This window comes from Lichenostomus cassidix, chromosome 10 (assembly GCF_008360975.1).
Source record: "Lichenostomus cassidix isolate B80296 chromosome 10, HeHo_3.0, whole genome shotgun sequence".
NCBI lineage: Eukaryota > Metazoa > Chordata > Aves > Passeriformes > Meliphagidae > Lichenostomus > Lichenostomus cassidix.
Window position 1 is genome coordinate 12,736,714 of NC_139491.1, and position 22,181 is coordinate 12,758,894.

General features: G+C 39.2%; 1 protein-coding gene across 5 annotated transcripts in view; it reads right to left on the reverse strand.

The window, feature by feature from the left end:
• RAB27A (RAB27A, member RAS oncogene family) overlaps positions 1-22,181 on the reverse strand; it is a 32,153-nt gene that overhangs the window by 6,570 nt on the left and 3,402 nt on the right. For 3 of the 5 annotated variants that reach the window (XM_085070692.1, XM_085070690.1, XM_085070688.1), the window contains exon 2: positions 1,164-1,336. In XM_085070692.1, the coding sequence (XP_084926818.1) occupies positions 1,164-1,316 (153 nt within the window). In that variant the 5' untranslated portion in view covers positions 1,317-1,336. Of the gene's footprint in view, positions 1-1,163; positions 1,337-5,299; positions 5,438-13,168; positions 13,287-22,181 lie in introns of those variants that run through there. The other 2 variants (XM_085070689.1, XM_085070691.1) reach the window with 2 other exon arrangements.

Below are 22,181 nucleotides of genomic sequence, written 5' to 3' on the forward strand. Positions count from 1 at the left end.
GAGATAATGACATCTCCACTTAGCTGCCAAAATACCGCTGAAAAATTGCTGAGGGTAGATCTTATCAGATCACAGCCTGTAAAGCAGAAATTGGATGATAAAAATAAAAGCTGACGAGTTTGCTCAGCATGAAAATATAAATAAGGGCATCTATTAGTCTTGGAAGGATCAGATAAAAATAGATTCATTTCTTGTTTAGAATACTTCATGTTAGGTCATCTTCTTTACCTTCAAATGTCATTGTACCTAAGATTACAAGAGTTACAAACATATCTTCAGAGATCCACAAATTCAGCAAGTTTATATACTATAATATTCAGGCTCTGAAGCCTAAACCTTATCCTGAATTATCAAATATGCTGATCAAGTAAACCACCATGTTTACAATCCCACAAAAGGAACAATTACTTATTCAAGAGACCAGTTTGGCATTTAACTGAGATATCTAGTCCTTGAACTACTATGGTGTGCATGTCATGCACCCAAACCAGTCTGCACAATGCCCATTACACCATCCAGATCTCTGGACACAGGAAATCATCAGGCTACAATGAAAGATATTTAACACTTGTACATAACAATAAAAACCTTGTGCCAACTCCATTTCTCAGAGCAGTAAGGACCAGCATCCAATTAGTTATCACAATCTAGTGCTCTGCTTCATATCAAAAGTACATTTGCTTAGTTTAATAACAATCCAGGGGTTGAAAAAAAGCAACATTATATTTTGTAATTCTTCTCTGCTAGTGGTGACTGCTTAGGAAGCCAGCACAGCTGCACATACCATGCTACCCCATTTCATCCATGTTTTAAAAAACTGCATCTTTGTTTAGTAGCCATCTCAGTTAACACCCAGCAAAAACATTTTACAACAGTTCAGTCCTTCCTTGTGAAGGGAGTTCAACAGTAAAAGTGCCACTCCAGGTACTGTGTGCACAACTCACAGAGCAGACACACTCACAAACACCTGCTGAGCAGAAAGAAGTGGTTTCTTAGCATCAGCTCTTTAACTTTTGGGCAAATGGGTCTGTACACAGCAATGCCAAAAACAACCAGGTGAAATGAGGCCTTTCCCATCACAAGATTAACCACACAATAACTACTGATTGCAAGCCTACACATAGACACTATTTTCAAGCAGCACACTCTTTATACAAACTTACCACTCTCTTTTCCCGAAAGTCAATGCCCACCGTTGTGATGAATTTGGAATTAAATTTGCCATCTGTATATTGGTAAAGAAGGCTGGTCTTTCCTACTCCAGAATCACCAAGTGCTAGGAATTTTATGAGGTAATCATAGTCCCCATCAGACATAGTGAAAATTCAGGAGGCACCTTGAAAAGCAAAGCAAAAAGGAATAGTTAGTCAACAGCTCTGACAGGACAACTCCTGACAAATGTTTAAAATACAAATCACTACCTGAACCACAAAGCAGTGGGTGGTGGGGCCAGTTCTATGCTCCTTTACACTGTCTTCACTTTAAACTCTCAACCACACAAATTACCAGTATAGAATTCAGCTGAAAAAAGTGCATCTTTAGTTTTATTACATTCCTCTTACTAGAAAGGGAAGGCAACATAGTTTTAACTTCTTCAGGCAAGACAGAAAATTAAAGTCAAAGCACTCAAGATATCTGGAACATGAACTGCAGAACTGCTTTTAATCCACATGGAAGCTGGCAAAAGCTAAATTGTACCAACAATGCAATACTGGCCTCACACTCACTATGGCATTATTTACGTATAAGAAACAATTAAATTTTTCCAGACTGCCCACAATATTTAAACAAAAATTACAGTAACTTTCTATTAATAGCTATTTTTAAGTCTTGAAAAAGCTTTTTATTGTTGTTGGATTTTTTGTTTTGAGGAACCATTTTCAGTTTTTAAAGGTTTTATTGTGATGCTAGTTAATCATTCAAACTAAATCTTGATCCTGAATTGCCATTAAACAAACACATAATTTTTTTTCCATGGCTCATACACATTTAAGAAATTTCTGTCTTTTTTGTGCCTTTTAAAAAGTAACCATATTCTCTATAGTCTACTCTAAATGCAGCAAGAGCTAAAATGTGTAACAAAAATCACTGGCAAATTTCATGTGTACTAGAAAAGCTGATGTAAGTGCACTGGCACTTTCCTGTTGAGTAGCTACTGAACCTCTCCTCCCCCAAAACAAACAGTAGAGAGCTGCCTTGTTTTGTGTTCAAAAACATGAACATGAAAAGATAAGCCTAAAATAACCACGCTAAAAGCAACAGAAAATTGGCATAAAAATGCCTCTTATGAAGGACAGAAACAGATGTCAAAAATACAAAAAAATTAGATGATGAAATAAAATTTTAGAAGAGTAAAATCTGCTGTTTCAAGTCTAAGTATTTTTGGAACTACGTGGAGCTTGGATTAGATAAAGTTATTCATTTCAAGTCAAACACTGAAGTAGTTTGCATCACTGGCAAAACACCAATTCATTTCTTGAATATCAACTCAGCTTGAGGTCTGTAACAAACTCTGTATCTCCAGCATGTGGGCGTCAATCAGCACCATTCAGTGAAAACCGTAACTATCTTTAAACTTCACCTTTATAATTGTCCTGCTCTTGGTTACAAGTCAGAACTGTGACTAGTTGATGTGGCCATAAGTGGCTTACTAAAAAGCAGACACTGGTCAGATTTACCCCAGATATTCTCCAGCTGAAGATTCAGTGGAAAGCAGCTGACACTTTTTTTCCTTTTTGAAAAGTGTTGAAGCCTCCCTTTGCCAGCCAAGGCATATTTCACATGATGCCATCAATGCCAGTAAAAGCTGGCAGGAAAGGGGGTTTAGGTGACAGTTCACACTCCCTACTACACCACAGCCAGCTAATTCACTTCCTACTGCTGTGCTTTAACCAAAGTTTTGCAACACAGTAGAAGGCTGAAAGGGTTGCAAGAGTTGTCAGTGAGATTTTTACATAAATGCACAACTGCATCCACCACACAGGTCTGAAGGAGCAACATATTCAAGTAAGCAAGTTGAACAGGCAGCCACACACACTGACAAGAACTTTTGCAGAAGAAATTAATAACCTTCATCCATTAGACACACATGTCTCAGCAAAAATAATTGGGGGAGGTTGTTTCATTTTTCAAATCCTCTCCCCTGTTGGGGAAGGAAAAAAAGGTAAAATCAGATCACCTACCTTGTAGCTCTACAAAGTCTTTTCATTGAAATGTACCAGAAGAAAGTGAAAAATGTTAAAAATTAAGAGGGTTTTTTCTAAAGACTGCATTTGATTTAGACTTCCATCTCATACATGGTGTTTCCTTTGCCCCCAGATGTTCTCCAAGGGCAAAGAGCTGTGTGAGCTCAGCCTCTACTCAAGCACATGTTCTTTCAATCTCAATATCCCTAAATTAATTGTTGCTTTAAAAGACTTAGATGTAAAACTTAGGGCCAGTATATTACACAAAGACAAGCTTTCTTCATGCCTTTTACTGTGCTCTCCCACCTGCACAGAGGTGTTTGCCTTGTCTTGTTGGTTTGGTGTTGGCTCACTATAGATGTATAGAACATACTTTTAATGAGAAGCACAAATGACAGTACACTGCTGATTAATCAGTCACCCTGGGCAAGACTTCCCAGAGGAAGGAAGGGCACTGCAGCTCTTCCATGGAGCTGTAGGGAACTGTTACAGTTCAGCTGCACCTTCCACTGGACAGGGCTGCATGAAAGCTCTGGCCAAAACAGAAAGGTCAAGATTAGACCTTAGGGAAGTAAAACCTAAAGGTATTCCTAGTGTCATATCTGATTTGTAGAGTGTCTGTCAGGACAAGCATGCCACATCATTCAGCCCACTGAAACCTCAATTCTCCCTGTGGCTGGTAACAAATACAACTTCCAAAGGACTGACAGAGGATGAGGAACCCTTCACAGGGAGGGCTAAAAAACGCCTCTCAAGGATTTGCTTGAGAAGGAAATTTTCCCCTTTGGTTTTGAAATGCACATAACTCTCACTGCACCCTATAATGTCAATCTATTATTCAAATATCTCCAGGGAGTGGCTCTTGTGAAACCCTGCACAGTTAACCTATCCTTGGAGACATGTAAAGAGCTATTTTCATAGCAGTTTCAAGCCTTGTCCTCCTCCCTGTACAAATATTTAAAAAGTGATCTCCACCCTCCACTTCCGAGACCTGCAGACCTAGTGTCCAGACACATCCAGTTTCACTTAACAGAAATAAGAATATATTCATTGCAAAGCACATTTACAGCAAAAACTGCTGTGAAGTTTTTAAAAATCCTGGCCCTGTTACTAAAACCCCATCAAATTTTTTCCTTTCAGTTTTGCTATTTTATTTTAAATTAGGCTTTATAGCTTCACACTTTCCAGTCTTTCCTTCCACTTTTCTATACCTTGTATATCAGGAGAGTAGGAGGTAGAAAAGGAAGATTCTGAGAAAATTAATGATACAATTAGAATTCATCAGGTCGCCAAAAGAAAATTGTTCCCATATCTTGCTTCTAAGAGTAGGAACTCCTTGGCTAAAAAAATATCACCAATGGACACAGTTTTAAGCTCCACATCAAGCCCTCCACAGTTTTGCCTGCTGTAAATCCCTCCTGAAATCCCATTCAGCTCTGGCTTTGCACTTTGCCTGGTATGCAGATGGACAGGAGCTATGAGCAAGTGCTGGAAAAGCTCCAGTGGCCTTTTCCATGGCTGACAGGACCCCCACAGCCATCATTTGAGCTGTGCCTGTACAGCTGCTGCTCCCCACACACATCCAGATCGTGCCTTGTCAACAAGGGATTCTCTTCAGATCAAGTGCTCCTCTTGCTCCCTGCATTTCTAATCTGAGGTACTTTCACATTCACAGACATCAGTGTTAACAGGCTTGTATTTTTGCCTCTAGAACACAAATATCACAACCCTGTTGTGTGATAAAACATTCCAGACTATGGCAGGCTTGCTCCTGTACAAATTAAGGAAATTGGCTTGGCATGCAGGATTTCCCCCATGCGGCATGGGAATAGGGAATATGCTTCCTGAACTGGCCTTACACAAAACATGCAGTTCCTGTGCTGCTGCTGAGCTGATGGAGAGAAGGAAAAAGTTAGCAGGCAAAAGAGATGAATAAATAAAAGCACAAGCCAAGGAAAAAAAAACCAACAAAAAAACCACAAATGAAAAAACCCCACAGATCTGCAAATAAACACACATTTACATAATCACAGTGTAAAACTCAGGAAAACTGAATGTGCCTCTAATCAGACAGTCCTCGAGCACATCAGGTTAAAGTAAGGTATACCACTTACCCCAAACTCTGCAAAAGGAATAGTTAAGGCACACTGGAGATAGTACTTCCAGTAGGAGTACTTTTCCAGCACCACCTCTTCAGCACACAGCCAAGAGGCTTACGTGTCACCTGTTTGCATCCACGTTGATGGGTGCTCAGAGATAAAGAGGTGTGCCCATGTCTGTGTCTAAGGAGGGTGCTGCCTCACTGCATGGCTGGGAAGCAATTACACAGCTCACATGTCCCTTTTATTCCTAGAGGCAAACAGCATTTCAAAAGAGATTTGTGCAAGATCTACCTTGAAGCAGGTTTAAAGTTGCTATAAAATCACCCACACACCTTAAAACAATTACATTGTTCCTAGGATGGGTTTTCATTCAAAAATGCATTAATGCTCAAGTTTATGGATCACAACTGTTTGGTTCCATTCATAGCTTTACATCCTTTACCACGAGTTTGAGGAGAATACAGCAATGTTTATTGTGAACTGTTTCCTTTCTGTTGAGGCTGCATGTTTGTGATTAGAGTTAACATGGGCATTGGAGGAAAATGAGTCCAAAATCCCCCACAGAGAGAAAAGACACTGCAGGTCTCTCAGTGGGCAATAATACATTTGTACAGATTTGATCATTCTGCAAATGCGCATCAGTTCATATCAAATTTTTTTTTTCACCCAGGCACTACGCAAACTTAAACTTCAAGAGTGTTTTATGTGTCACTCCATCTGTTAGAGCAGGAAAACTGAGAAAGTGATCCAGAGCACAGAGGAATAATATCAGTAACCCTGTCCCACCAGCACTGCCATCACACTACAGCAAGGCAATTCCACATTCCTGCTCAGCGTGGGCGAAGCGCAGAGAATGGCCTCACCCTGCTCTGGGGCTCCAGCAGCACCTGAATGCTTGAAGAACTGCTCAGTCAGACACCTGCCAGCTCTGCTGAAACAAGGGACAGACACTCCAATAATGTTCCTGCTTAGTCAGCACTTGGTTAGAAGAGCTTTGTTAAAAGCTGCCAGATGTGTACAAATGTAATGTAAACATATCGTGACAACAACTTGTCATAAACTCAAGTAACTGCTGTGCTGGGGAAGAGAACTAATGAACAGGCACTTCACCAAAATGTTCTGAGCTGCACTATTGTTTTTCTTAGGCAAATGTATGACCTGGCTTGCTTTACTTTTGATCAAAATTACACTTTTTGCAACTTCAGGGGATTTCCTATAACATAATCAACAAGAAAGAAAATACCCCTTAGTTACTCTCAATTGCTTTACCTGACATCTTACTGTTAGGATGTTTTTTGTTTTAACTGTAGAGGAATTCTAAGGAATTGCATGATAAATATCTAAGGAGTGCCTCTTTCTTAGAAAGATCTAACTAATTTTAAGTGTGCTCAAGATACATAACAATCTGCAAAACTTGGTACAAAAACATAGGCTGGGAGGTTTTAACCTTCAAATACTGATGTAACTTTTCTTTGGCTGAAGGTGCTTTACAACCATTTTTCAGCATCACTACAACTGCAGCATTTTGAAAGCATGAATTGACAGGCACACAAAGCACTGTGAGAATGAGCTACAACAGGAGATGCCAGGCATAAAATAATAATCCCACCCAGAAAGGGGGCACAAAAGGGAAGCAACAGGTCTGCAGATGTGGTAAGAACCTTGCACAATAGGCCAGGCAAGGAAACAGCAGAGTCTGGCCTTTGTTTCCAGAAAACCAGGAAAAACTAGGAATGGAGAAGCCAGGAAATAAAACAACAGTTAGTTTTGCAACTGCATTTGCATTTCAGCATCACCAAACCAGCAAGCAGGCAGCTGGATTTCAAAGATTGGCTCAGTTACATAAACAAATGAAAGGCAGCATGGAACCAGAAACAAATGAAGAATAAAAGCAGGAATGTTGCAGATGGCTGTCCAACACTCCCCATTCGGGAGGATCACTGTGCAGTTTCAAATCCTAGACAAAAAACACAGAACCATCTATATTCCCTCTCATCAGTTTCTAACATTTTCATGCTTTATGGTACGGAAATACTGTAGATAAATAAAGACTTGCAATGCTATGTGATGAAAACAGTTGAACTGTCTCAGAGGATCTGTCCCCCTCCTGGGAACAAGAGCTTTTGCCTCACAAGTTACCTGTTTGCACTCTCATCAGAAGCTGCTTTTGAGTTAGAGCAGTGAAGCAAACATCTGCATATAGTTAATAAACTCCAGGGTAAACTGGGGAAAATAAAGCAAGCATTTTTGATTTTTTTTAAGCAGTTCCATATTACTTATTCCCAACCATTCTCCTCTTCCTCTAATAAATACATTAAGCCACAGTGTTTTCCAAGTTATCATGCCATGCTTTTTCACTAACTTATAAAAAGGAAATTCAGAACAATGCCCAGCATCCTCCCCAGTGCAACAATTCCAGCCACTTCAGGAACCACCTCCTTCCTTCACAGCCTAACTTAACATCTGGAACACATCACTGCACTGCACCTACTCTTCACAGGACCAAGGAATTATGAATGACAGTCTTACACAGATACAAACATTTTCCAACTGCTTCAGACAAAACAGGCGCCACAAGGATTTCACCCACAAAGTTGGTCATATTCACAGGTGGGAAATATCCAGGAGTTTGACCACCTACTTATTCAGCAACACTTTCAGATTGAGAAGGGCAAGAAAAAAAGACCACACTTCCATTTCTGCCCACCAAAATAGCCACCAAAGGGTAAAGGACAAGATAAGAATCACACAAGATAGTATTAATTGAGTATTTCTTTAAGGAATGGTTTGGTTTTCTAGGAGATACAAACCTCCAGCAGATAAGCAAACACATGAAAATGCAGAATAAGAGGAATAATAAGAAAAAAAGTTAAAAATCTAAAAACTGAAAAAGGAAACAGTTTCATATGTGCAGGTAGGATATGAATAAAATGGCATCTCAAGGAAAACATGCAGGTACTCATGCTAAACAAAGTATACTTTCTGCTCTGCCTATATGGATGATTCAGTAGGCTGCAATACGTGTTAGTCAGGCCAGGTTCTTTGTTTAAGACCATTAAAGTACACACTATAAATAGCCAGAAGAAAATATTTTTAAGTATTTTTTTAAAAGATAACATTTTTTATATACAAGTATCTTTTTCCTTCAGAACAGGAAAGTTCTCAGCTACCTTCTACCTTGTTCCGTTGGCCAGATACACAGAATACAGAAAATTATTCTCCAAGGGGTTACACTGCCAAGCTTATGAAGGATACCACACACATCCTGCATTAGAGAGTAATAATCTGGCAAAATAAATTATCACAATTAGGTCAATTAAAAGTCAATGGAGAAGGCCAGCTACCAGACACCTGAAGACACTTCCTAATAATTGTTAGATAAAAGTGAAGTCCAGACAAATATTATACAAATGGGACTATAAAACTGTATCATTCATCTAACATGATGTGGGCAAGCATACAAAGGGGTGAGGCAGCAAAGAACTGCAGTGTAGAATTTAATCCATATTTTGATCCTTTGGATTGGGAAATACATGGGGCTTTTGTTTTTCATAGGAGGTAGACTCTTTTCCTTGCTAACTCTGATTTTTGATTGGAAGATACAACAAAAATTACCTTTTTTCCAGCAGCTGCTGTCATTCTTTAGCATTATAGCTTTTCTGTAATATTGAGATCTGTCCTAACTATAGCATAACTAACAGGGGTCACAGAATAGAGGATTTCTAACATTTTGTTCTTCTAGTTATTTCTTAGGAAGTTAAATGCTTTCTCATTATTTAGGTAACATTGAAATCCAAAGATTTTTAAGTCCATCAGAAGTTATTCAGAAAACAGCTAATCACAAGGCATCATGGCCTTTTGGAGCAAGACTAATGTGTCAGACCACACTTCCAGCAACCAGTGAAAACATCCTGTTCCCCAGAAAATTTACTGGTTATCAAAGTTACTGACTGAACAACTAAGCCATATCCATTTCTAGTGAGCTGGAAAACTCTATTATCTATGGATATCAGGCATGACATTAGGAATGATAAAAAGTTACTTGTGAAAATATTTAATCAGAGGGATTTCTTAAATGAATCTACCAAAAAGGACAAAATATCTTTGTAGTCATCTGTGGAAAAGCAAGGGAAACTGTCACTTAAAACCTGACAGTTAAAACCAGCAACTAGAAAAGGTTATTCCTTCTACTCCTCAAATCCAGCATCACAGGACAGTCAGAGATGCTAGGCAAGGAAGTGGTACACATGGACAGAGATGGAAGGATGGAAAGATATAGGCTGGAAGGACTTAGGCTGATGAAATTGAGGCTAACAGCTAGTATTCACTTCCCTCAAACTTTTAAAAATCATAAAATCTTGACAGAAGAATCTTTGGAGGTGCAAAGCTCACTGGACCTACCTGAGATTGTGCTGCCATGGGGAGCCAGTCAGAGCAGTGCAAGCTGGCAGCAGGACACTTCAAAGAGCTTGAGAGGTGGGTGTCAGTTGTGAATAACCTGCTCCTAAGAGGTCTCAAAAAGAAACTGAGCCTTTGATTTCAGAGTCTGTAATAGCTACAGTCTGAGAAAGAGATTTTCAGCCAGCACTGTGCAAGACTTTTTTAGTAAACGTGTTTGGAGACAGTGAGTGGATGTGACACTTCGATCTTTCATAAATGCTATGAAAAGGTTAGAAATAACTTGCTGAGAATAATCTGGGCATAACTTAGAGTTCCCATTACATAACAAAACACCACTTCTGCCAGAAATAGGCTGCATTCAATGGCCACAACCTGTTCTCTTCAGGAAGTTACGTGCAACAGCAAAACAGTACTCTTAAAGGAATCTTACGTGACAGCAAGACACAGCCACTTTGGAGCATGCTTGTGGCTCAAAAGTATCATTCAAACTCTTCTAACATAGCAAAGCTGAAACTATGGGGTTTGAGTGGGATTTTCTTTCAAAAATTGAAAATCAAGCCCTACTTCCACCCTGTCCTCCACTTGAACAACTCTGGAACTGCAGTACGAATTTACACTGCCCAGGCTTCCTACTGAGGCCCAGCAGTCTGCCAAAATACTCAGACAGTGCTTTAGCAAAATGTTGGCTTCAATTCGTATCCTAGCACAGCTTTCTAGAGCCTCAGGGAAGGCATAATTCAAAAGAAGGACTGATTAAGCAGGCTGAACTGCTTAACACAAAGCTTCCATTCAAAAAGCCTGCTGTTTTTCAATCTTGAGTTGCCAACAATATTTATCTCACTGCTCAGATCAGAATCCCATATTACAGCATGAATTATAGTTAAATCCCAATACACAGCAAAGACTGCTGAGATAAACAGCATAGCAAACCAGAATTTCTTACACTAATTCATGTTACGTAGGAATATATGAGCAAGGAAAGCAAAAAGCAGCACAAGTCTAATGCCACAGTTTGCCCATACCTTTCCTTTTAGTTATTCCCAGACAGAGGGAAGGCCCCAAGATGGCTGTAGAGTTAACACCCCACCTGAAACCTGGCAGCTGTTGACAGCTTTTCCTACTGTAGATGCCTTCCTAAAGAATTCTTTCATAAAGTTTCATGCAGACAGAGAATCCTCAAGTTTCACTTGTTTATAGCTAATAAATGGCTTAGTAGCAGTGAGCTTACAGAACAACCACCTCTATAACCCAAGTTCCAGAAAAAATATACAAAGCTTTTCTACAAAAATAAATTGCCAGTCAGAATGCTCTAATTGGTCCAAGCACTGCAAGTTTCCTGTAGAAAACTTTGTCAAGGAAACACATATGCAGTTATCACACCACAGTACATACAGACAGTGCTGTCTTGGCTTAACACCAAATATAAATGTTGTCTGCTTGTGAAGAACTCAAAAATCTCACACAAACCAGCAAACCAACTTCATAGAATATTTCTACTCTATGACTGAGAAAGGCATCAAACCTCTGAAACAAAGAATGGAAGATAAAGGGTAAGCAACATAAAGAATCTATTCAGCCATGCCCTTCTGAGCACAAGTCACAAGACAATGGGAGTATATAATGTAATTGTCCCACAAGAGTTTCTATATGAACAGACTCATTAAAGTAGGTGCTGGTGTTTCATCTCCTATTAAAAGAATGGCTTTGGCTTGCAGCATTTGGTTTGATTTTAAATCAATGCATCTGATTTGCAATAGAAGGAACTAAGAATCCAGTAATGAGATTCCAGTAATAACAAATGAAGTATGTGAAAAAAGAAAATCTCAGTGAGCACTAATCAGTACAGCTGCAGTGCCTATAATAGAAAGACAGGCCAGAAACACAGTAATATACTGGGGAGGGAAAGGGCGGCGGCACCAAATGCTAGAATATTGGTTTGTAGTGGACAAAAGAATCCCAACATTATCAAAATTTAATCCTCAAATAACCTAGGCTATTAGAAATCATTACACTAAAATGTGCTAGAAATAGTTTCTGTAACACACATTTGAAGTGAAATGCAATAAATGAAAGTATTACATAACAGTAAATTACAGTGAAGCAGCTACAACAACCAATCCATCCACACAGCACAGAAAAAACAAAACCAGTAAGCCAGTCATCAATGTCTGCAAAATACTTTTTCCCAGTTATTTCATATAAACTTATCATACACTGGGGATGTCTATAAGGAAAGAGCAAGAAAACATATTTATTGAACTACATTTATGAATTTCTCGCTTCTGTCTCATAAACACAAGTCAGCTGGTGATGATCAGGACTAGAAAAATCATCTTAAGACACTATGCTAGACATCAAATAAAACCCTGGGGAAAGCCTTGTGACCTTCCCACAGAAGTGGAGGAGAATACTGTTTTCTGTTCTCTGACCAACTCCCTCTTGGTTATTTAAAAACTGGAATTTTAGTCTGTGATTAGAAAAATGCTTGCAAACACATGGCTAGAAAGGATGCCTGATTACAAAATCACACTTGGGTGACAGGGCATGACTTAGTCAGATGGGTACCTATATTTTGAGTTTCTTTCAAAGCAGATACCAAACACAATAATAACAGCCCACCTTTATATTGCTTTTACCATAATTAATGTTAAGATTCAAGTCATTACTATATCATTGAACAAGGAATGTGAAGTAGATAAGCTCTCATGGTCCCTTGCTATTCAATTTTTTTGGTAATTAAAAATAACAGGCTGTGCAGCACACCATTTTAATTCCTTTATCATCCCTTTAGCAGACATGATAACAAATGTATTGGTGCACAATGAAGTTAAACCCCACTGTTCTAAAGGACTGTTTTATTCAGTGTACTTTATCTTTAAATGCTAACGAAACACAGGAAGAACTAGAGAGGAAAAAAGTTCAACCACTGCAACATTTAAAAATACCAAGTTACTTTGTTCAGTATTTTGAATGTTATTTGCACAGCACACTTTACTATCAGGGGTCTAAATTCACCTTCTACTTGCAGAACAAGTTCACCTTAACACAGAAGAAAATGTAGGCTTCAGATACTTGGGACCAGAACAGGCATCTTATGGCTACTGGACCCAGACACTGGTCACTGCAGTCATTTTATTCTGTTAATTAACTTACACTGGTTTGTCTTTAAATCTGACTGATTAATTTGTGAAAATCAATTACTAAATACATACCACAAGAGCTGCAATTTTATCATTTAGCCCCAAAGCCTATGTGCTACATAAGCCAAGCGTACTCCCCAGCTTTACTTTTCCCTCTAGAACGTAAGGATGAGGAACTGCTGAACTCTCTCAAAATCAGTATTCCAGGCAGTTTGTTAAAGTGCAGCAACATTGTTTCAAAGCTCCTAACAGAGGAACAGCTGGCACACGACAGTCAGCTCAAGGAAACAATGTAATACATCTTCTGAAAATAAGTGTCAAAGAGACAGTGTTAACATACCTATGTTTAACAGCTCTGAATGGATCGGTAGTTTTCCAAGTGCGCTTCAGTGACGAATTTCCTGACACAGTTCAGATCTCCTGAATACCATAGTCATGCAAAAAGAGCCGTTTCCCATCTACAGGAAGCATCAGCAGAGGAAGAAAATAAAACCAAAATAGTGTAGCTCGCACGAACAGCTCTACCATTCGCAGGGCACAGGAGGCTGCCAGCCCCACACAACCACCCTCCCCACCTAATTACATTCAGCTGCTTGTCATGTGGTCTTGCTGACCGATCAAGTGATCTCTTCTCCCCCTTTTAAAAGGAAGCAAAGCCGCTAACTAAACCTCCCTAAACCAGGTAACACACCTCTAGCCTTTGCATAAACTACGGACCCTCCTCCTCACCGTACGGAGAGGAAGTTACAATTGACTTTTACTACGTATACAAAACCAAAAAAATACAACGCAGTAGTCTACTCTAATGAAAAACGGCAAGCACCAAAGCTCCCCAACCTGTTTTATTTCCCACCTTTACAGATAGCAGAAAATGTTAGTGATAACAAAATTGGCACAGACACCAGAGAGAGACCATGTGAGCAGGAGCTGGAAGAAGCTGGGAGGACAGTGGCAGCTCAGCTACAGTGCTTTTTAGGCATCTGCGTCCAGTTTTCTGCCGAACCACTGCTGATGGGTACAAGCTCCAAGAAAAGATTGGAGTGGTGATGTCGCCAGAAACTTTCTGAAACACTGATGCTAAACCTGCAAGCTCCTGTCCCTGCACAATCCTGAGAGACACATGCAGACATTTTAAACATTTAAATAATTTCAAGGAAATAAAGCTACTGATTTAACATGTAAACCAATTCTTCAATGAGTCAGCTCAGGAGGGCCTGTTAACACAGGTCCCCAAGACGCAGAATTCACATGTCTGCCCCAGTTTCAACATCAGTGTCTGCACGGAGGCACTCACTGGATGGAAGGTCCTGCAGGGATACAAGGGATGAGACAGGACCTACACAGCTCCTGCAGCCCCTGAGGCCTCATCCCCTCTCAGCACTGCTGACTTTACAGGTGCTCACAGGAGAGGACTGAAACGTGTGGCCAAAGCAAGTTTTGCACTCACCGTGTAAGATTTAGCAGATGTGAGCTTCTGTAGACAAGTCTCCTTGCACAATCATTTCTAGTCTCAATTTCTTTCCTCAAGCTGCTTCAAGAGCAGCAAAGAAAGGAAATTAAGGTGTTGTCTAAGACTAGTCTCCAATCTTGTAATTTAAGAAGTGCTGCAGACAGGCTGCTACAAACATTTAACATATGGATTCATCTACCAGTGACAAAGACAACTCCAGAAGCTCCTTAACTCACTTGTTTCAGTGCTCAGCTATCACGCCTCCTTTCATGTGAATCAAGGCAATATTTTTCTTGCCCTGGTGAACATCTAAATTCTGTTATACAGAGCTGGAATACTTTTTCATGCCCTGCCTTAGCCTTCTTCCAGAATTAACTAAAATCCATTTCTTTGACATTTAGTTACAGGTTGTAATTTTTAAAACTGTGCCCATTCTTGGTTCAATCCAGCCTTCTATATATTTAGTTTAGAGGTATATAGAAGTCCCATTTTAACTCCCACATGCAATCAAAAAAGAGATTTGTGCTCAATTTTCAGCAACATGCACATTTTTAATCTTTAACTACTTGCTTCCCTGATCAATACTGGCACATTTGCTTAACTGTGAAGAAATATTCAGACCACAAGCACCCTAGAATTTCTGGTAACCGCTTCAGAGTGCAGAAGGAGGAACAGGATAAGAAGGGTGGCAAACAAAGCAGCAACTCTTCTGCCATGTTGCAAACAGCCCTGGGGGTGACTACACACACTGAGCACAAACTGTCTGCCTGGAAGTCTCAACTAGCAATGTAAATGGAGTTCAAACTCCTCCCCACAGTCAGATGTTTGCCAGCTTTAATGGAAAAACAATTCATAAACAATCCCCAGACTTCAGTGTTTTATTTCAGGATGAATGAGGCTGCTCAACTTTCCTCTTACCAGCTTGATGTGAGGAACATCAACTAATTTTTCCTTCCCCTCTACCAGGCAAGGTAGGGGTAAACCCCTACCAGGTTTTATCTGAAACACTACGACTTTGCCAGAAAGGTACAGCTGAAATAAAACTTATTTTTGAGGGTGAAGTTACGTTGATTTCAAACTAGAGAGTTATAAACTGGGAGGACATCAATTTTTGGTTGGTTTATAGTCTCTGTTTTTAAACAAACATGATTGTAGCCCCTGAGCAAATGCTGCACAGGCAGCTGAGCCAGCCCTGCTGTGGTGGCAGGAAGTGAATGCAAACCAAGCAGCAGCAGCTGGAGCAGGAACCACTGCAGGCAGCCCAAGGTAAGCTTTCTTCCCACTGCTACCCGAATCCTAGGGGGTTGTAAGAGCTTGGACATCTTCTTAGTTTATGTAGGGGATCAAAATTACACCTGTAAAGTTCACAAACTGTGAAATGCAGTTTTGAAGCTACTGCTCTACAGAGGAGCAGTATGTTTTTCCAATGTTTTTACAAGTTCTATGAACAGGCTGTATGAACAAGATGATCTGAATGCATGGAATTTATGGTCTAGTTGTAAAATTTTTCTATGCTATACAGGCATAGGAATTTAGGAGGAAATTTGAGGAGTTAAACACAGTGAACAGCGTGGAGCATTCTTCATTACAAGCATCAGAATATTTGCCTTCACACATTCCATGCCCTTGAGAAAAGTTGCAGGTGTCCAAACTGCCCTGTAGCAGATATTTCCTCTAGAAGAAAAGACTGAATTGTTACCTGACTGCAGAAATAAAAACATCTACCACTGGAGAGAGGAAAAGGAGAATTGGATGTAGTAACAGCCCATTTTAGATAATGCTACAGAACACACCTCTGTTTCCAAAGCAAAGAGCTGTGCCTAACATCAATATCAACTGCCCCTGCTCTGCAGTAACACACCAGCACCTCAGGACAAAATTAAAAGACCTGAAACAAGGAGATAAATTCCATATAAAGGACCTTTTCTTTCTTTTGCTTTCCTCTCACCAGTATCCTTCCAGGAAAAAAAAAAAAAAATACAACCCCCCACACTCACAAAATCAGCTTTCACACCAGAACAGTAATAGCTAAACTTTGCCAGGGCCAAATAATGAAATAAACCTTCAATGATTAAAATGAAAGTAGGTCAGGCAAGTCTTCATGCTCCCCAAAAGGCATACCTGCTAAATATTTAGTAATATTATAGATTAAAGTAAGACTTTCATGTTGTTCTTTCAACTGTAAGCCAATGTAGGCAATTTCTTGTAATGGTGACAGAGCTTTCTTTTAGCACTGCAAGAGATAAAGTATTGGTATATTTAAGATCTGTACCATTTTACATAGAAAAGAGGTTCTTAATCTCCTCCAATAGAGGCTCCAGATAACTAACCTTCAAGAATTACTAGGGTCTCTTCAATAATAAAAAGTTAACAGTAAAATAATCAACAAATGAGAAGCATCAGCTTTGCTTTCATGAAACATCATACTGCCCGAAGACAGGAATCCTTTGCAGCAGTTGGGCACTCAGCATCAGCACTTTGAAAAACTTAAGACCAAACCCTGTCATCAGACAAACATCAAAAGATTGCTTCCCAAATAAGATTTATATATAGTTACACTTCATCTCAGTAAAGATTAGTAGATGTATCTCAAACAACTCTAATTGATCTGTCAGTTCTGTTAAACTACAAGTCTCTGCCTCCGTATCACTTTCCATTAATGCCATGTAGGCACAGTTTATCCCAAGGCAAAGCCAAGTGTACATGCCTGATCCAGATCTGAATCAAAAGAGAAAGAAAAAACCCTTTAATACCTGAACCAGGATCTCTCTCTTATCACAGTTCTGAAATATCAGAAAGAAAACAGTATTAAAAAATACATGTCCTTTTATAAGATGTTTAAACACCAAGAAATTGTGAAAACAGGTTCATTTAAAATGGCAATAAAATGTGTATGAACAAACATGACTATTTGTTCTGACGGAAATGTGCAAATGTGATCATTTTGCATGTAAGAAATGGTATTTTGGCAACATTCACACTACTCAAATTACATAATCTGTACTCAAAAGGATATTTAACCTAAAGAGGGATGAATAATGTGAGCTGCTACAGCTCTTCTGTGAGACTATGCTGGTTCACATTTTGTAAGACTTATGATGTGGATGTCTGAGTGCCTGAAGAGAGTACCTAGAGCAGCACTGCATGAGACACCAGTGGCCCTGCATTGGGTGAGAAGCTGTAAAAGCACACTAATCATCTGATGTCTCTATCTTCAGCCTGAAGAGCTACAAATCTCATTTTAGATCAGTGATCTTTATCTGCTTTAAAGGGTTGATGACTAAGTGAACTTTTTTAATTTAAAAAAACATAGTAGCTTTACAGGAAGCTGCTGTACCAATTTAAAGGAACATGTGGACTACAGCTACCTAAGAAATTATTTTCAATGTTTTACAATCCTATATTAATAAAAATCTGAAAGAAACTTTCAAAGCTGTATGCACACTTAAGCTTAATTGATATGTGTTTATTCTTGGCACTACCTGATCTAACACGCTATTTGAAAACTGATCTCAGCAGAGCAGAGTTTTCTTTCCAGCACAAGAAGACCCTATTCACATCTTTCCTAAATCTGCTTAATAGAGCAAGTGGTTCCTCATTCTCCTCACACACTGATGACAGTGCCTTTTGCACTTTAAATCTGCTCTCAGGAGGAAAAATGGAAAGGTTAGTTATGTGAACTATGTGACAGACAGAAAAGTCTGCTGCTTCTGAGCTACAGCAAAGCATTGCTTTTGCAGTATTATTGTTTGATCTTCCATGCAATGAAGCACATGAAACCAAATTAAACACCTGTGATACCTATTTTTTTCTAACATTTCTTAAAGCATGAACATCATTAACATCAGAGCTCCTTCATATTCCCATTTATTCAGTGACTTCCCAGGTTAACTAACCTGACTGGTTGATCTGCCCTCCTTCAGGGTGTGCAGGAGGAATGGGTGGGCTTGGAAAGCTGGTAATTCTGCAGTACATTACCAAAGTAGGTCTTTCAGTTCCATTGGTCCCATTCCACTCCCTGTGTGACTCCCAATTACTAAAAACGTTACTGCTCCCATTCTTCATGATCCCACAGGATGCTGCTAGGCTGAAGAAAAATTCCCTAAGGCTCAGCACACCACACTGGAGATTACAAATGCAATAAGGGCTTCTTGGAACAAAGCTCCAAATTTGCAATGCAAAAAACAAAGCTGAAATGAGGACATGCCTCTTAGCCTGGTTTCCTAAGGAAACAAAGCTCATTAGAGAGGGGCAGAGACACTGAATTTGTTATTTCCGCCTTCTCCCCCACCATTTGAATCTGCTGATCAGCTTTAACATGAGAAGCCACAAAGATCTGAACTTCCTATACACTTTGTGAAAAATGGCAGACTGGATAAAGGGAAGAGTGGGATGTGTGCCTCCCCTAAAAGCTGGCAGTCACAGTTCCCAGTTCTGCAAGGGAAACACACCAGCTGCCCAGGTTGTACCTGCTGCAGCACATACTGTGACAGTCATTCCATTTTACATTTACTTTCAAGTTGGATTTAAAAGACACTATCTATCTTAAAAGCAAATTAAATTTAAGCACATCTATTATTTTAGAAGTGAATAGAATAAAACCAGTGGAGTTTTGCTGTATTAGCAGTTCAGATTTGGGGGAAGGGGGTTGTCTTGTGTTTTAAAACCTACTAAAAAGCACGATTCTACTTTTGCAACACGTTCTTTTCAGAGGCCATCCAAAGCCTGTTCTGCAGCTCCTCCTGACACAGAGCAGGAGCTCAAGCCCTGCCCTTTGCATTGTGGGCTATATCCAAACTGACAGTTCTAGAAAACTATCAAATAAAGATTTATAGTGACCTCTTCCATTACATAGATAAGGAACATTTAAAATCTACTAAACAACTCCAACTTGAGCCTGCATTTATCCATACTAAAATGATGAGAATTTTGCTATCAAATTCAGAAGAAATACAATCAAATCAGACAGTACTATCTTCAAACTTGGTTAACACCTTCTCTTTACAGAGATGTCTATCCTGACACCATTCCAAGAAAAAATATGGAAAAAATAAGTATTAGTCAGACAGTTCATGCCCCAACAGAAAAGACCTGTCAAGCTGAATCAATGCTAGAGGACAAAGTCAGTGGAGCATGTGCAGTTATGTGCACAGGATCTGAAAGTGCTGCATGAGAAACACTATTGGAAATGGATGATACCAGCAGGGCTACAATTAACCTGATACCTGTGTTTTGGGTCATATTCAGTCAAGCATAAAATTTGGTTTAGAACAAAACAAGCGGGGGTGTGGAAGAATTATGATTAGCCTTTGCAATTAAAAAAAAAAATAAGCCACCATAAAAAGACCCCAATTATCCTGCTTTTTGCTATAATCCGCATTCTGAATGTTATCTAGGCTTCCAAGCAGACTTGGAAAGCACCAGCCATTGGCAGTAACTGTAGCAGGAATTCATCCCATGCAAACCTTGCATAAAACAGATTCACAGCACAAGCAATCCCAAACTGTGAGGCTTGAGTGATACCCTGGAATTTTCAAAATGCACCACACTCCATGTCAGTCATACAACTATCAGCAGGGATCTTCAGGAGGAAGTTACTTTCCCCCAGCAACTACTAATATAAAATACTGTACTAGCAAGATTGGTAGAGACACCTGAGAAAAACAGAAAACTTGGTGGGGTTTTTTTTCATAAAAATGAATCAAGTTTTCCCCCTACCCAACATACATGCTTTATTAGTCCTTATCACTACTCGCAGCCTTCAGTCTACTCCAAATATTCCCTTTCCCCAAGGATGTTACTGGAAAGAATTGTTTTCTTCCTTTCAGTTCACAGAGCAACCGTTTTCCTTACGGTCTTTGAGTGATAAGAGAGCCAAATGAAATATCCCACAGTTATGAAAATGATGAGCCAGGCCTTGAGAGTGAAACTGGGCTGACTTTGGACAACAGCACTTCTCCAGAGAACCTTCATCACCTTCTAATGACATATGCTTAATAAAAGTATTTTAAAAATTCTGCATCAATTGCTTGATTTACACATTTACACAAAGAACTACTGCAGAAGTGTAGAGTTATTTTCAAAATACTCTTCACAAGTGCCCACAAATTTGACTTTTAATTTAAAAACACTGCTTACATATATACCAACTTCTTCTGTCCACTGCAAACCACAGATTTGCTAGAAAAGTCGTACTCCTGCTAAGTTTGTATCTGCACTGCTACCTTACAACCAACCTTCACATTGTCTTCCAGAAGTGCCTTTTTCTAACATGCTTGATTCTTACCCATTTCTCATCAGTAAAAGTATGAGACACAGAGAAAGAAAGCAGCTATGGGAAATGGGTTTGCAAACTCAGGAAAATATCACTGTGCTGGTTTACACTTTGATATTATCCTCAGAGCCACAGACACAAGGACTCTTGCCTTGGTTTTTTTTTTCCCTGTAGTTTAAAATACTGAACAACTCGTTAGGTTAGCTCCAAAGTGCTGAAATATGCCAGTATGTGAAAAGGATTCCACCACCCAGTATATGCAAAACTGTCACACACACCCCAAAGCATCCTCAGCCCTTTGAAGCCACACCAATATCACAGCAAAAAAGAAGGCTGGTTATATGTCATATTTTAATCTATATGCCATAAGGCTTATTAGATTGGAAAATAAATCACAGGCACTGAGACTATTTATTACTACAAATCAAAAGTAAATTCTGCTGGTTTATGTATGAAAACACTACAATGTAAGGATGTTCCAGGAAAGAAAGTCAGGGGTGAGACTTATTCACAAAGGTTTTGGCTCCACTGGAGATAAAAGGACCATTAAATCATTAAATGATCTCAGCTGATTTAATGTGGTTCAAGTTAGTCATGCCTCCTGACAGGGATGCAGTTCTGACTAAGAAGAGAAAAAAAAAGAAATTAGGAAAAGAAATTTCATAACCAGATGCTATAACCAGAGGAAGACTGATTTGGAATATATTTGTATAAATAGGAAAAAAAGCGTTTCTGCTATAAAAAAACTGCCTTTTAGGTTAAGTATTTATCAAACCATGCTGTACTTAAACTTTTTAGCCATGTTTGAAGCCAGTGCTGAAACTCAGAGATTGTATCTACAGCACTGAGTGGTATCTATAAAACAACAGGAGAAAAAGCAAGTTCCAGAGCACCACACATGCCCATCCCAGCGAATGTTTAGCCATAAATATTTAAGTGACCCTCTGCAGGGCCAATCACATGTGCAGAGTACATGCAGCTTTAATACAGAAGGGACTAATTGATGATTAATTATTTAAATCATGAGTTCAATACATTTTAAATGCAACTTAATTATTTGCTGAGACATCAACAGGGGAAAAAGAGGTGTCATTCTTTATGTTCCACCTCTAGTGCGAAATTTGTCTGTTTCCTAAAATTAAATTAAATTCTAACTTCCTCTGTTGATAGTGACAGACTGATCTTAGTAATGGTGTTGGTCTGCAAGTGTAGGTTTATGCTGAAAACTGACAGACTGGTCATTTACCAGCACGGCAGGTACCTGGCAGTAACAGCACAACCAAGAATTCAAAGGCACACAGTGGTTACTGCCTGAAATACTTGTTTCTGTAAATGCCAAAAGCTACTTAAGAATTCTTTTATCTCACCTTATCTTCCCTTTGAAAGAAAAGGAAATGTGTAATCAAGTGATAAAATAATGTGTTCCCATGTTTAACGATAGTGATAAAACAAACTTACAGTCTGGTTTTAGACATCTGGTTGCTCATGAGAAATTTTGTTAACTGTGAAAATAAAACTGTATAAATTGTAACACACCCTCTCTCCTGAACTCCTTTGTGCAAGAAATTAAGTAGATGTAAAATCAGAACTCTGAACAAGAAACACAGGAAGATGCTGTTGTTTTCTCTA